At 43.3% G+C, this 15,095-nt stretch overlaps 1 protein-coding gene across 4 annotated transcripts in view; it reads left to right on the top strand.

Annotated features, from left to right (window-relative positions):
* Positions 1 to 15,095, top strand: part of LOC137273400 (uncharacterized) — a 131,938-nt gene that overhangs the window by 70,829 nt on the left and 46,014 nt on the right. For all 4 annotated transcript variants that reach the window (XM_067806056.1, XM_067806059.1, XM_067806058.1 and 1 more), the window contains 10 exons: positions 40 to 345; positions 1,225 to 1,361; positions 3,121 to 3,196; positions 3,797 to 3,925; positions 4,809 to 4,940; positions 6,218 to 6,514; positions 7,835 to 7,996; positions 9,585 to 9,865; positions 10,388 to 10,499; positions 11,796 to 11,902. In XM_067806056.1, coding sequence (XP_067662157.1) covers positions 40 to 345; positions 1,225 to 1,361; positions 3,121 to 3,196; positions 3,797 to 3,925; positions 4,809 to 4,940; positions 6,218 to 6,514; positions 7,835 to 7,996; positions 9,585 to 9,865; positions 10,388 to 10,499; positions 11,796 to 11,902 — 1,739 coding nt within the window. The remainder of the gene's footprint in view (positions 1 to 39; positions 346 to 1,224; positions 1,362 to 3,120; positions 3,197 to 3,796; positions 3,926 to 4,808; positions 4,941 to 6,217; positions 6,515 to 7,834; positions 7,997 to 9,584; positions 9,866 to 10,387; positions 10,500 to 11,795; positions 11,903 to 15,095) is intronic.

Raw genomic sequence — 15,095 nt, 5'->3', positions numbered from 1 at the left:
GACCAAATGTCATCCTTGTTCTGACCTTTCTCCCAACAGAAACCCTGTGGGGCTGTGAGCGCCAAGAACGGTTCTCGACATACATACAGAAGGTTCTTCAAGGCACAGCTGCACCCCCTCCCATCAACTATAACAGAACGAATAATTTGATTGAAATACTTCAGAAGTTCAACCTGACTTCATACATGAAGCCCAGGTGTAATCCCAATAACACAGCACAGTACATATCCCCCATGTGTGAGGAGAACATGCTGACCGGGCAGACTTCATGCTTCTGTGTAGACCGCTATGGTTATATGAGAGGGAACAAGACATCACAACCCCTGACCGCAGCTGACTGTGGAGGTAGGTATTGAAGCTTTCACTTGACTGTGGAGGTAGATACTGAACAGTTTCACCTGACTTTAGGGGTAGGTACTGAATCAGTTTCAGTTTATTGTGGAGGAAGGCACTGTACAGTTTCACCTGATTTTAGAGGTAGATACGAGTACTGAACTGTCTCACTTGACTTTAGGGGTAGGTACTGAACAGTTTCACTTGACTGTGGAGAAAGGCATTGTACAGTCTCACCTGATTTTAGAGGTAGGTACTGAACTGTTTCACCTGACTTTAGGGGAAGGTACTGAACAGTTTCACTTGACTGTGGTGGAAGGTACTGTACAGTTTCACCTGATGGTGAAGGTAGATACTGAACTGTTTCACTTGACTGTGGTGGAAGGGTGGAAGGTACTGTACAGTTTCACCTGATGGTGAAGGTAGATACTGAACAGTTTCACTTGACTGTGGTGGAAGGTACTGTACAGTTTCACCTGATGGTGAAGGTAGATACTGAACAGTTTCACTTGACTGTGGTGGAAGGTACTGTACAGTTTCACCTGACGGTGAAGGTAGATACTGAATCAGTTTCACTTGACTATGGAGGATGGTACTGAATCAGTTTCACCTGACTATAGGTACTGAAAAGCTTTGCATGTTTTGATGAATACTTTTTTACAGCCTCCATCAGATCAAGATGTTATTGCATCAGGTATATGATCTACAAGGATAATTAACTGTCCTTCAACTTATGATACCATTGTGTATTTCCTGAGTGCCTGTTCTTTGCTGGAATATTCCTAAATAGATGGACAACAGTAATGTAGTCATGGTGTGGTCCAAAACATTATTTCTACATGTTCAGACAATAGTATTTAGTCATCTATGCTGCCCTGTATATGATTTCAGTGACCAGCAACCCATGTCAATCAAACCCCTGCCAGAATAACTTCAGCTGCATTAATCTTGGAAATGGGTCTCATATGTGCGACTGCCCATCTAGCTACGGCCATAACTGTGAGGATGTTCCAATACACATGTGTCAGGTGAGATACGATCTCTCTACGTCTCTCATTTCACACTCAACCATCCCTCCACACCTCACATGGCTGACACAATCATCCCCCTACATCTCACACCACTGACTTCACCATCCTCTACACCTCACACCACTGACTTCGCCATCCTCTACACCTCACACCACTGACTTCACCATCCTCTACACCTCACACCACTGACTTCGCCATCCTCTACACCTCACACCACTGACACCACTATCCCTCTACACCTTACACCACTGACTTCGCCATCCTCTACACCTCACACCACTGACTTCACCATCCTCTACACCTCACACCACTGACTTCACCATCCTCTACACCTCACACCACTGACTTCGCCATCCTCTACACCTCACACCACTGACTTCACCATCCTCTACACCTCACACCACTGACTTCACCATCCTCTACACCTCACACCACTGACTTCGCCATCCTCTACACCTCACACCACTGACACCACTATCCCTCTACACCTCACACCACTGACTTCGCCATCCTCTACACCTTACACCACTGACTTCGCCATCCTCTACACCTCACACCACTGACTTCACCATCCTCTACACCTCACACCACTGACACCACTATCCCTCTACACCTTACACCACTGACTTCGCCATCCTCTACACCTCACACCACTGACTTCGCCATGTTTCACAATCAGGATCAATTGCCAGTGATATTTTAATGAACTTGTAACATTAGCTGTTTGTGGCATGGAGGCAAAACAACAAGATGGGAACAAGGTATTGAAAAAAAGCCTTAACTGATAGAGTGAATAGATGCAGACTAACATACATAATATTTCTTGCAGCACACATGGGTAATGAGCGGGTGATTGAGTTAGTGAGTTAAAGTTCATAGTCACAATGGCAGTATTTCAGTCATATTGTGACTGAATTCATGATAAATGCGCAAATTCTAGAAACCTGTCGACAAAGGACAGTAAAAGCAGCTAGTATATCACAGTAGTAAGAAAAAAACTAGCATATATCTCAAAAAATAGGATTTCAAATTACCACAATACAATATGAAAATGCTGAGGATCACCAACAACAGAAGGCAGATTACCATTCTAGGAACCATGGGGACTTACACTACCTGCTTGGACCCTAGCTGGATTTATACAATCCCTTCAGCCATTTACATTTGTACTTCAGTCATTTGCGAAAGTGTGTACAGGAAAAATGACTTTGAAAGTTTTGAAACTACCCATGGGTAAAGCTGTATCAGCTATAACTTGGCATTGTTGGGTGGATTTTGTCTTATTTTATTATTGGATAAAATGTCTTATCTGTTACACTTATTTGAAATGGATACCCAGATTTTGAAACGATGGTGGGTATCTAAAAGTATCAGAAATACCCACTTAGTACAAAGGTATGGGTATCATACCCACATGGTCATGGTCTGGAGCTCTGAGGCTGTGAGAGTGTCACACTGAAAATACCAAGCCAACAATTCTTTCAGTGCAATACACAAAGAGAGGCCTGTAGATGAAATGGCATAAACATGCTTGGAAATAATACACGAAAGCCTCAGACAACTTGACTTCCTTGTGATCTGTCTGTTGTAACCAATGCCTTTTTACTGATAGTCATAACACAATGTTATTGTTTTGCAATGATTGTTTATGTTCTGCCTTGTTCCAAAGGTATGCTGATTTTTTTATGATGGCCAAATTTGGCAATTAGTTCATCATGTGATTACATTTTGATGGTCTGTTTGGTTCTCTGTGCAGTGTCGTGTCGGGGAGAAGTGCATAAGGAAAGAACGCTGTGATGGCACCAGATGTAAGGAGACAAACATGTGTGTTGGTAAGTTCCAGTGTGTCATAGTGGCAGAATGATCTAATTCTGCAGACTTTCAAAATCCATTCATAAGTCAGGATATCTGTCTGTCGAAGATTCTCCTTTCTTGATCATCCAGAACAACCAGAGTTTCCCATAGTTGCACAGAAATGTTTCTCCAAGTTGTTTTCGTTAAGGTGTGCATGTACTGTGCATGGAAAGGTGCCATAGAAATGGACTGTCATTATGATAGTATACATGTATATTATAAGTGCCTCCTTAGTAACCAAGGTCATCAGAAAGCTGCCAAAATGGGCTTGGTACCAAGGATTTTGAAAACTGTACTTCAAAAGAAGTGTTTTTAGACTGCTTCTTTCCCCAAAATTGTTTGTCATCAATTTGGTTGTTGAAATGGAAAAATTCTATTCACATCCTGGACCTAGATTTTCAAGGCTGTCTTAAGACCACCGTAAGTGCCTTACAAAATCATTAACTTGCAGCTGTCTTCACGCTAAGAGAGCCTCGAAAATCTAGGCCCTGGCTTTTATGGGAATGTGAAAGTTGTAAGGTAACCAGTGTTGGACTTGCTTCCTGGCAGAAGGTGTAGTTTGCCCTCTCTGTTGACAGGATACTACTACCGCAGCCCCTGTGACGCCCTGCCATGTAGCTACAACGGTCAGTGTGTGGAGAGGGCAGGTCAGGGCTTCTACTGCAACTGCAACGAAGGCTACACAGGGATCCATTGTCAGGTCAACAGTAAGTAGCATGGAGAGCACACTGTATTTGGAGACAATATGGTAATCACAAAGTTCTGGTTCAAGTGCAAGTGCCTGTAACAACTGTAGTTCATTTTATACTCAGTCCCACTGTTTTTTTTTTGCATTATACACCTGTAGCACCTATATTGCATTATACAGCTGTAGCACCTATACTGCATTACTCACCTGTAACACTTATACTGTATCACACATCTGTAACACCTCTACTGCATTATACATCTGCAACACCTATATTACATTATACAGCTGTAGCACCTATACTGCATTACTTACCTGTGACATTTACACTGCATTACTCACCTGAGACATTTACACTGCATTACTCACCTGTAACACCTATACTGTATTATACACTTATAAAACCTATGCTGCAACATGCAACTGTAACACCTGTTTTGCATTAGACACCTGTAACAGCTATAATTCATTATACACTCAGTCTCACTTTTTCTGCAGTACACACCTGTAACATACACACAACATGACACACCTGTGACACCTAAACTGTATTACACACCTGTAGCACCTACACTGCACTACTCACCTGTAACACTATGTTGCACCGTACACCTGTTAAACCTATACTGTATTACACACCTGTAGCACCTACACTGCACTACTCGCCTGTAACACTATGCTGCATGATATACCTGTAAAACCTATTCTGCATTACACACCTGTAACACTTATGCTGCATCATACACGTGTATCACCTACACAACACTACTCACCTGTAGCACCCATACTGCATTATACACCTGTAAAACCTATGCTATATCATGCACCTGTAGCACCTGTCCTGCATCACACCTGTCATCCCAGTACCATCATATTTGTCAATGTTACTGTTCTCTTTTCAGCTCGCGTGTGTTCGATGTTCGGCGGTGTGAACATCTGCGGTGCTGGTGAATGTGTTGGCAATATCCAGAAAGCGATGTTGTGCAAATGCCCCAAGGGTCTTCGCGGAGGGCTCTGTAACAGACCTGGAAACGGTGTGTAACAGGAAATAATAACATGTAATTCTCCTGTATAGGGGTACTGTGGGGGTTACTGTTACGAGGTACCTGGCTAGGTATTCTCGAAACATTCGTAGTGCAAGAAACTTCTTAAGCCCATTCTTAACACATGGGCTACGATCAAAGTTAAGAATTCTTAGGGCTATGAACATTTCTAGAATAAGGGCCCAGGTTAACAGCCTTGATATTAGGGGTGACTAAATGAGGGGGAAACAACTATTGCAACTATTGCTGATAGTGATAGTCTGGTGCAATACACTACTGCGATATTGATAGTCTTTTGTGGCCCACTATTGCAATAGTTCTTCTTCTTGACTTGTCTCATATGAAGTCATTTTCCAAATGAATGTATAGTTCATATGAAATACAATCAAGCTGAAGTAGTTTCATTGTCTTTTAATGAGTGACAAGGAACTTGAAACCCCAAACATTAAACAGTTAAAACATAAACTCATTGAAGCTGCAGGTCTGAACCCAAACATCCTGTATTTGCACTGTGCATTCATCAGTGGAAGTCAGTTACCAAATTTTCAATACTCATACATGCAATGCACCAACAGTTTGATGCATCCTTACAACACTGCAGGATGTACCATTTAAGAAAAGTAGGGGTTACTGGATTTAAAAGATTGATAAAATGCCAATGGTGATGCTAAAGAGGAAACAGATGGTGAAGATAAGGGAAAATATGACAGTTTATTCCATTCCTTTATAAATGTTTCATCTGTATTGATATGCATTACTTTTTCTCATGTGCATTAGCATTTGCTAGTGGCATGCTTGCAAAATAGAATATCTCCTACTTTTTTGAATGGAATACATGTACTATTATGACTTTCTTTACTGGACAAAAATAGGTAGGGATGTCTGTAAATTTTAAAATTATGAATAATAATGTATTCATTCATTGTATTCATTCATACTTATATAATATCAGTCATAAAAATACCAATATCCCTAACTTATTTTGTCGCGTAAATATAAACCATCAGAGTTGTCCTATCTAGCTGCTCATCATCACTGCTCTCCCATTCTGCATGTATGTGTCTATAGTCAAGTCTCACTAATCCGACCTCTGTTGATCATAAAATGGGCCTTATCAGACGCTTTTGTTGGTAGCAAATTGAATAAAATGTTTCATTTATTTAGTCAACATCCTCGTTAATCTGACAATTGGCAGATGATGTCGGATTAACAAGACTTGGCTGTACTTCATGTTACACTGATTCATGCACAGGCCATTATCATTTTAGCGCACACCCAGTGTGAAAAGCAGAAGGACCTGACTGATGACGTCCAGCGCATCCTGAACGGAACGATGACCGTACCTGGAGTGAACAATGCCGTGAGCTTGGTAGGAAACATAATGCAGAGGGCATTAGGCAGTTCATTACTTCCACTGACCAACTGCTCAGTCAATGGTGACTTCGCTCCACAGCAGTGTAAGCGCGACATTTACACCGGTGCAGAGAGGTGCTTCTGTGTCGACCGTTATGGACAGGAAATCTCCTCCAATGTCACCATGGTTCCTGGTCAGCCGCCATGCACCGGTCAGTCATTCAGTAACAACTACAGTCTATCTGCAGTGAAAACATACCAATGAATTACACTTCAAACTAGATAGAAGATGGAATAAATTGAAATTACCATAGTGAATCCTCATAATTTTTTACCTTGAATATTGAACATTTAGATTTGAAAATTTTATTCAACTTGGGATAAAAGTTGTTGAACAAACGATCATACGTTCAAATGGCTATTATTGGTTTGTATTACAAAGGGGAAGGTACATTAAATGGAACACTGGTTTGGTGTAAGATAAAGCTCATCATGTACAGCATCTGTATTTGTATTGCTGTTTCAGGTACTGCTCTTACCCCCTTGTAATGCAAACCAATATTAGATTGCCTGATTGCTTGTTATATTTCCTATGGTTATATAGTGACTTAGGCTCATGTACATATATTTAGATTTATTTTTTCATTGATGAATTTGATGCATTGATTTATTGACTGTTGACTTGTTTACCCTTTCTGTTATTCATCTATCTATTAGTTTCATACTTATGTACTAGTCTTACTGTCATATCTAACTTGAAATTACATTTACTTAATGATCTAGTGAGATTCCTAGTATGTATGTATTACAGTCAGATACGGTCATTTTGTGAATTGACTAAGAGGTCAGTCATTTCGCATATTTTTGTATAACAACAATCAATATACTTCAGTAATTTCATGGAATACCTTTTAATAACTTAATCTACTAAAGTAGATGACAATTTCAATATCACTCACTGTCACTAACAGTTAAAACTTCTGTGGCAGCGACTGTTGTTTGGTTTGAAGTATTTACACTTGTTTGTTTGACACTTGCTGTGTCCAGAGCAGCCACACCACAACCACATATAGATGAAATGGAATATCATGAAACGACTGAAATGTATTTATTTTTGTTACACAAAATGACACGAAATGGCTGACCCTCTCAGTCATTTCACGAAATGACTTACTTCACAGTCTGACTGTAACATGTACACACATCCACTTTGTAAGTCTACATACATAGCGTCTCTCCTTAACTACCCAGCCATCTTACTTGTGATCATGTTTCCCTGCATAACAACGCATTTATTCTAGCTATTTAAAGATGTAAATACCTTAGCACTTAGCAAGTTACACATTCCATTCTTTGCTGTTAATGAAACTTCAGTTAAGTGGTTGCGCTTTATCCGATTACTGTCTATGAAAGTGTGAATAATGAGTTCTGAAAAAAACAGGAACATGTACAGTCCTATTAATGCGTAACTAACTCTCTGTGCATTTCTGGACCAATGCTGTAGTTTTGATCAGTGACTTCATTCATTACAGCTCCAGATCCAACGGACATGAGCAAACTAATCTGCAGTACTCTGACAAACATCTGTAGGAATGGTGGTTCTTGTGTTGGAGAGCTGGACAGAACACCCAAGCTGTGTCTCTGCCAAGATGGCTATGGAGGAATTCTTTGTGAGAGGAGATTACGACCTGGAGGTAGGAAGAATCACATGTAGGATCACATGTGGATGTCGGTAGGGGCTGGTGGGATCACATGTGAGAGGAGAGGTTGGGGGAATCACATGTAGTGAGGGTAGAGGTTGGAGGGAACATATGTAGTGAGGATACAGGCTGGAAGGATCACATGTGGGTGAGGCGTGTGAAACAAGAGCCTTGCTACATCAGTAGAGAGGGTAGAGGCAGGAGGGATCACATGCTGTTGAGGGTAGAGGCTGGATTGATCACATCTAGTGAGGGTAGACGCTGGATGGATCACATGTAGTGAGGGTTGAGGCAGGAGGGATCACATGCTGTTGAGGGTAGAGGCTGGAGTGATCACATGCTGTTGAGGGTAGAGGCAGGAGGGATCACATATAGTGAGGGCAGAGGCTGGATTGATCACATGTAGTGAAGGTAGAGGCTGGATTGATCACATGTAGTGAGGGTAGAAGCTGGAAGGATCACATGTAGTGAGGTGTGTGAAACAAGAGCCTTGATACATCAGTAGTGAGGTTAGAGGTAGGAGGGATCACATGCTGTTGAGGGTAGAGGCTGGATTGATCACGTGTAGTGAGGGTAGAAGCTGGATTGACCACATGTAGTGAGGGTAGAGGCAGGAGGGATCACATGTAGTGAGGGTAGAGGCAGGAGGGATCACATGCTGTTGAGGGTAGAGGCTGGATGGATCACATGTAGTGAGGGTAGAAGCTGGATTGACCACATGTAGTGAGGGTAGAGGCAGGAGGGATCACATGCTGTTGAGGGTAGAGGCAGGAGGGATCACATGTAGTGAAGGTAGAGGCAGAAGGGATCACATGCTGTTGAGGGTAGATGCTGGATTGATCACATGTAGTGAGAGTAGAGGCTGGATTGATCACATGTAGTGAGGGTAGAGGCTGGAAGGATCACATGTAGTGAGGGTAGACGCTGGAGTGATCACATGTAGTGAGGGCGGAGGCTTGATTGATCACATGTAGTGAAGGTAGAGGCTGGATTGATCGCATGTAGTGAGGATGGAGACTGGAGGGATCGCATGTAGTGTGGGTAGAGGCTGGATTGATCACATGTAGTGAGGGTAGACTCTGGGGGTCACATGCAGTGAAGGTAGAGGCTGGGTGATCACATGTAGTGAGAGTAGAGGCTCTATTGATTGCATATAGTGAGGGTAGATGCCAGGGGATCACATGTAGTGAGAGTAGAGGCTCTATTGATTGCATGTAGTGAGGATAGACGCCAGGGGATCACATGTAATGAGAGTAGAGGCTCTATTGATGGCATGTAGTGAGGGTAGAGGCAGGAGGTATCATATGTAGTGAGGGTAGAGGCAGGAGGTATCACTTGTAGTGAGGGTAGAGGCTGGGGGGATCACATGTAGTGAGAGTAGTGGCGCTATTGTTTGCATGTAGTGAGGGTAGACGCCAGGGGATCACATGTAGGTGAGGGATGTGGACCAAGAGACTTGATGCTTCAGTAGAGAAGGGAGAGGCAGGAGGGATGTGCTTTTACATCTGAAAAATATACCTTCTCTGAGAAGATAAGTGATCGTTCCTGGTCACTAATCCACTAGCCATTTTTGACCTTTCAGAGCAACCAAAGAACCACACAATGTGCTCATTCAGTCACGAATCCTACAACATGATGATGGCCATTTTGAATGACAACTTCACCCTCACCATCGCCAATATAACCATCAACAAGAATACTCTGATGTCCGCCTTCTACCAAGTTGCTATGTCATCTTTCCTACCAGTCACCAGCAATACCATGCTCGACAGATCTGTCATGCCGATCAACGCCAATGGTACCACAAGGCTGGCAGTTATTCGCCCCAACTGTACAATCTTAGGAGAGTTTGCCCCAGTGCAGGTGAGTCAGCTTAAGAGTTTGAGCTGCTTGTGTCCTTATCCACCCAAATGCTCAACATCTACAGTCTGGTAGATAATCAACAAGCATGTGTAGTAAAATTTCAATTTCACATATGCAACTCCCACACCTGGCTGTTCTATCAGTAAGATGTCCACCCTCGTAAAAAATAGCAAAAAGCGACGACAAAATAATGGTTATTTGTTATTATAATTCTACATCAGCCATGAAGGTTACTGTTTTTGTATTGTTAGTGAAAAACTGTTAATGTAGACAGTAAAGTATGACTGTTGTGTTGATTATAAGGAATGGCTGTTGTGTTGACAGTAAAGCGTGGCTGTTGTGTTGACAGTAAAGCATGCCTGTTGTGTTGACAGTAAAGTATGGCTGTTATGTGGAGAGTAAAGCATGGTTGTTGTGTAGAGAGTAAAGTATGGCTGTTGTGTCCACAGTAAAGTACTGTTGTTATGTTGACAGCAAAGCAATGTTAGTGTTGACAATAGAGAAAGTCTGTTTTGTTTACAGTGTGAATACTTCCTGGACTCAGGGGAGAGATATGCTTGCTACTGCTACAACAGTGCGGGTAGAGTGGTCCCTGGAACACATACCATGGCTCCTGACTATCCACAGTGTGATGGTATGGCTGATGGCTTTGGTCACTGTCTCTGTTTGGTTTTAGAATTGTTTAATGGCTTATTGACATTGTTCACCCTATTTTGTATTGCCTGTGTTGGCCCTATCTTGTATAGCCCATATAGGCCCATTGCTTTGCTGACCCTATCTTGTATAGTCCATGAAGGCCCAATGCTTTGTTGACCCTATCTTGTATAGTCCATGAAGGCCCACTGCTTTGTTGACCCTATCTTGTATAGCCCATATAGGCTCAATGCTTTGTTGACCCTATCTTGTTTAGTCCATATAGGCCCAATGCTTTGTTGACCCTATCTTGTATAGTCCATGAAGGCCCAATGCTTTGTTGACCTTATTTTGTACAGCCTAAAAAGGCCCAATACTGCATTCCCTGTGCTTACCTTATCTTGTATAGCCTGTAAAGGCCCAATGCCATGTTCACCCTATCATCTATTGCCCAAAAAGAAACAAAGTAGTGTTGACCTGATCTTGTTTAATCCATAAAGGCCCAATGCTGTGTTCACCCTATCATGTATAGCTCATAAAACGGCTCAATGCTGTATTGATTTGTTTTCACAGTGCTGTATTGCCCATGTAAACCTAAAGTGTGCTTCTCACTATATATATTAGGTCATCTCTTGTTTTCCCAGAATAACTGCATTTGAGGTATTTGTTTTGGAGGGACAGGTTTCACTTTTCGTTAGTAAGGCCACTTCCCAGGTTTTACTTTTCGTTAATAAGACCACTTCCCAGGTTTTATTTTTTGTTAGTAAGGCCACTTCCCAGGTTTTACTTTTCCTAACTTTATCACAACATCAACATTCAAATGATGCATGAGTGTTTGAAGTCAACTGAAAAATATTGTTCAAGATTAAACTCACAGTACAAAGGTTTTCTGAAGCAGGATTGGAACCGCATTTCTCTCATCTGTAGCCAGAGGCTCTGCCCCATGGCCACTGGGCCAATGAAGGTGGAAGATTAAATTATCTATTTATAGTTACTGTCATTAAATTGATTTTACACAGGCCTCAGTTATTGTTATGTAGCTTTATTAAATGATCATCTACATTGTAATTGCTTATCATTTACGGTATATATGTTAGAGAAAACACTTCTCCTCGGTTTTGGTAGACAATGTAAAACCATCAGGGTCGGGAAATTCCTTGGGACTCTGCCCCTTGGGATTTCCCTCCCCCCCCCCCCCCCCTCCGGAGGGGTGTTTTCTCCTATACATAATGACCCTGGGCTTTATTGTCTGTGTTGATCCTATGCTCATACTATTGTTCCTTCTTCTATCCACCAGGTATCCAGCCAAAGTGTGAGAACACATCATGTCTTCTTGAATGTCCTCATGGATTAAGGAAGGATATGACAGGCTGTTTTGTATGCGAATGTAGGAAGCCTTGTGATGTAAGTAATATCATTTCAGTCAGCACAGAGTCCAGACTATAAAGCAAACTCAGACTCTTGGAACTGTCTGGTCCATCAACCAGCCTAGAACACTCACACAGTCTGGTCCATCAGCTAGCCAAATGCACTGTCTGGTCCGTCAACTAGCCTAGAACACTCAGATAGTCTGGTCCATCAGCTAGCCCTGTACACTGTCTGGTCCATCAACTAGCCTAGAACACTCAGACAGTCTGGTCCATCAACTAGCCTAGAACACTCACACAGTCTTGTCCATCAGCTAGCCTAGTACGCTCAGACGATCTGGTCCATCAATTAGCCTAGAACACTCAGACAATTTGGTCCATCAGCTAGCCAAGTACAATCAGACAGTCTGGTCCATCAGCTAGCCAAGTACAATCAGACAGTCTGGTCCATCAGCTAGCCCTGTACACTGTCTGGTCCATCAACTAGCCTAGAACACTCAGGCAGTCCAGTCCATCACTGAGCCCTGCATACTGTCTGGACCATCAACTAGCCCAGAACACTCAGACAGCCTGGTCCATCAGCTAGCCTAGTACGCTCAGACGATCTGGTCCATCAGCTAGTCCTGTACACTGTCTGGTCCATCAACTAGCCAAGTACACTCAGACAGTCAAGTCCATCACTTAGCCCTGCACACTGTCTGGTCTAGTCTAGTACAAAGTCTGGTCCATCAGCTTGTCTAGTACACTGTCTGGTCCATCAGCCAGCCTCGTAGACTGCCTGGTCCATGAACTAGTCTAGTACACAGTCTGGTCCATCAGCTGGCTAGTACCCGATCTTGTATAGCACCTAGAAGCTCCATCATACTGAACACCGGGACACATTTCACCACACTTAACACCTGGACAAATTTTAACACACTAACCATCTGGTCACATTTCCCCATATTGAACACCCGGACACATTTCACCATACTGACCATCTGGACGCATTTCCCCATACTGACCATCTGGACACATTTCCCCATACTGACCACCTGGATACAATTCCCATATTGAACACCAGGACACATTTCCCCATACTGACCACCTGGACACATTTCCCCATACTGACCACCTGGATACAATTCCCCATATTGAACACCAGGACACATTTCCCAATACTGACCACCTGGACACATTTCCCCATACTGACCACCTGGATACAATTCCCCATATTGAACACCAGGACACATTTCCCCATACTGACCACCTGAATACATTTCCCCATATTGAACACCAGGACACATTTCCCCATACTGACCACCTGGACACATTTCACCATACTGTCCACCTGGATACATTTCCCAATACTGACCACCTGGACACATTTCCCCATACTGACCACCTGGACACATTTCCCCATACTGACCACCTGGACACATTTCCCCATACTGACCACCTGGACACATTTCCCCATATTGAACACCCGGACACATTTCACCATACTGACCATCTGGACGCATTTCCCCATACTGACCATCTGGACACATTTCCCCATACTGACCACCTGGATACAATTCCCCATATTGAACACCAGGACACATTTCCCCATACTGACCACCTGGACACATTTCCCCATACTGACCACCTGGATACAATTCCCCATATTGAACACCAGGACACATTTCCCAATACTGACCACCTGGACACATTTCCCCATACTGACCACCTGGATACAATTCCCCATATTGAACACCAGGACACATTTCCCCATACTGACCACCTGAATACATTTCCCCATATTGAACACCAGGACACATTTCCCCATACTGACCACCTGGACACATTTCACCATACTGTCCACCTGGATACATTTCCCAATACTGACCACCTGGACACATTTCCCCATACTGACCACCTGGACACATTTCCCCATACTGACCACCTGGACACATTTCCCCATACTGACCACCTGGACACATTTCCCCATACTGACCACCTGGACACATTTCACCATACTGTCCACCTGGACACATTTCCCAATACTGACCAACTGGACACATTTCCCCATACTGACCACCTGGATACAATTCCCCATACTGACCACCTGGACACATTTCCCCATACTGACCACCTGAATACATTTCCCCATATTGAACACCAGGACACATTTCCCCATACTGACCACCTGGACACATTTCACCATACTGTCCACCTGGATACATTTCCCAATACTGACCACCTGGACACATTTCCCCATACTGACCACCTGGACACATTTCCCCATATTGAACACCAGGACACATTTCCCCATACTGACCACCTGGACACATTTCACCATACTGTCCACCTGGATACATTTCCCAATACTGACCACCAGGACACATTTCCCCATACTGACCACCTGGACACATTTCACCATACTGACCACCTGGATACAATTCCCCATATTGAACACCAGGACACATTTCCCCATACTGACCACCTGGACACATTTCACCATACTGTCCACCTGGATACATTTCCCAATACTGACCACCTGGACACATTTCCCCATACTGACCACCTGGACACATTTCCCCATACTGACCACCTGGACACATTTCCCCATACTGACCACCTGGACACATTTCCCCATACTGACCACCTGGACACATTTCACCATACTGTCCACCTGGACACATTTCCCAATACTGACCAACTGGACACATTTCCCCATACTGACCACCTGGATACAATTCCCCATACTGACCACCTGGACACATTTCCCCATACTGACCACCTGGACACATTTCCCCATACTGTCCACCTCGACGCATTTCCCCATACTGACCATCTGAATACATTTCCCCACATTGAACACCAGGACAAATTTCCCCATACTGACCACTTGGACACATTTCACCATACTGTCCACCTGGACACATTTCCCAATACTGACCACCTGGATACATTTCCCAATACTGACCACCAGGACACATTTCCCCATACTGACCACCTGGACACATTTTCCCATACTGACCACCTGGACACATTTCACCATACTGACCACCTGGACACATTTCCCCATACTGACCACCTGGACACATTTCCCCATACTGACCACCTGGACACATTTCACCATACTGACCACCTGGACACATTTCCCCATACTGACCACCTGGACACATTTCCCAATACTGACCACCTGGACACATTTCCCCATACTGACCACCTGGACACATTTCACCATACTGTCCACCTGGATACAT

Source organism: Haliotis asinina, chromosome 2, assembly GCF_037392515.1.
Source record: "Haliotis asinina isolate JCU_RB_2024 chromosome 2, JCU_Hal_asi_v2, whole genome shotgun sequence".
Classification (NCBI taxonomy): Eukaryota; Metazoa; Mollusca; class Gastropoda; order Lepetellida; family Haliotidae; genus Haliotis; species Haliotis asinina.
This window is presented reverse-complemented; position numbering and strand designations above follow the sequence as displayed.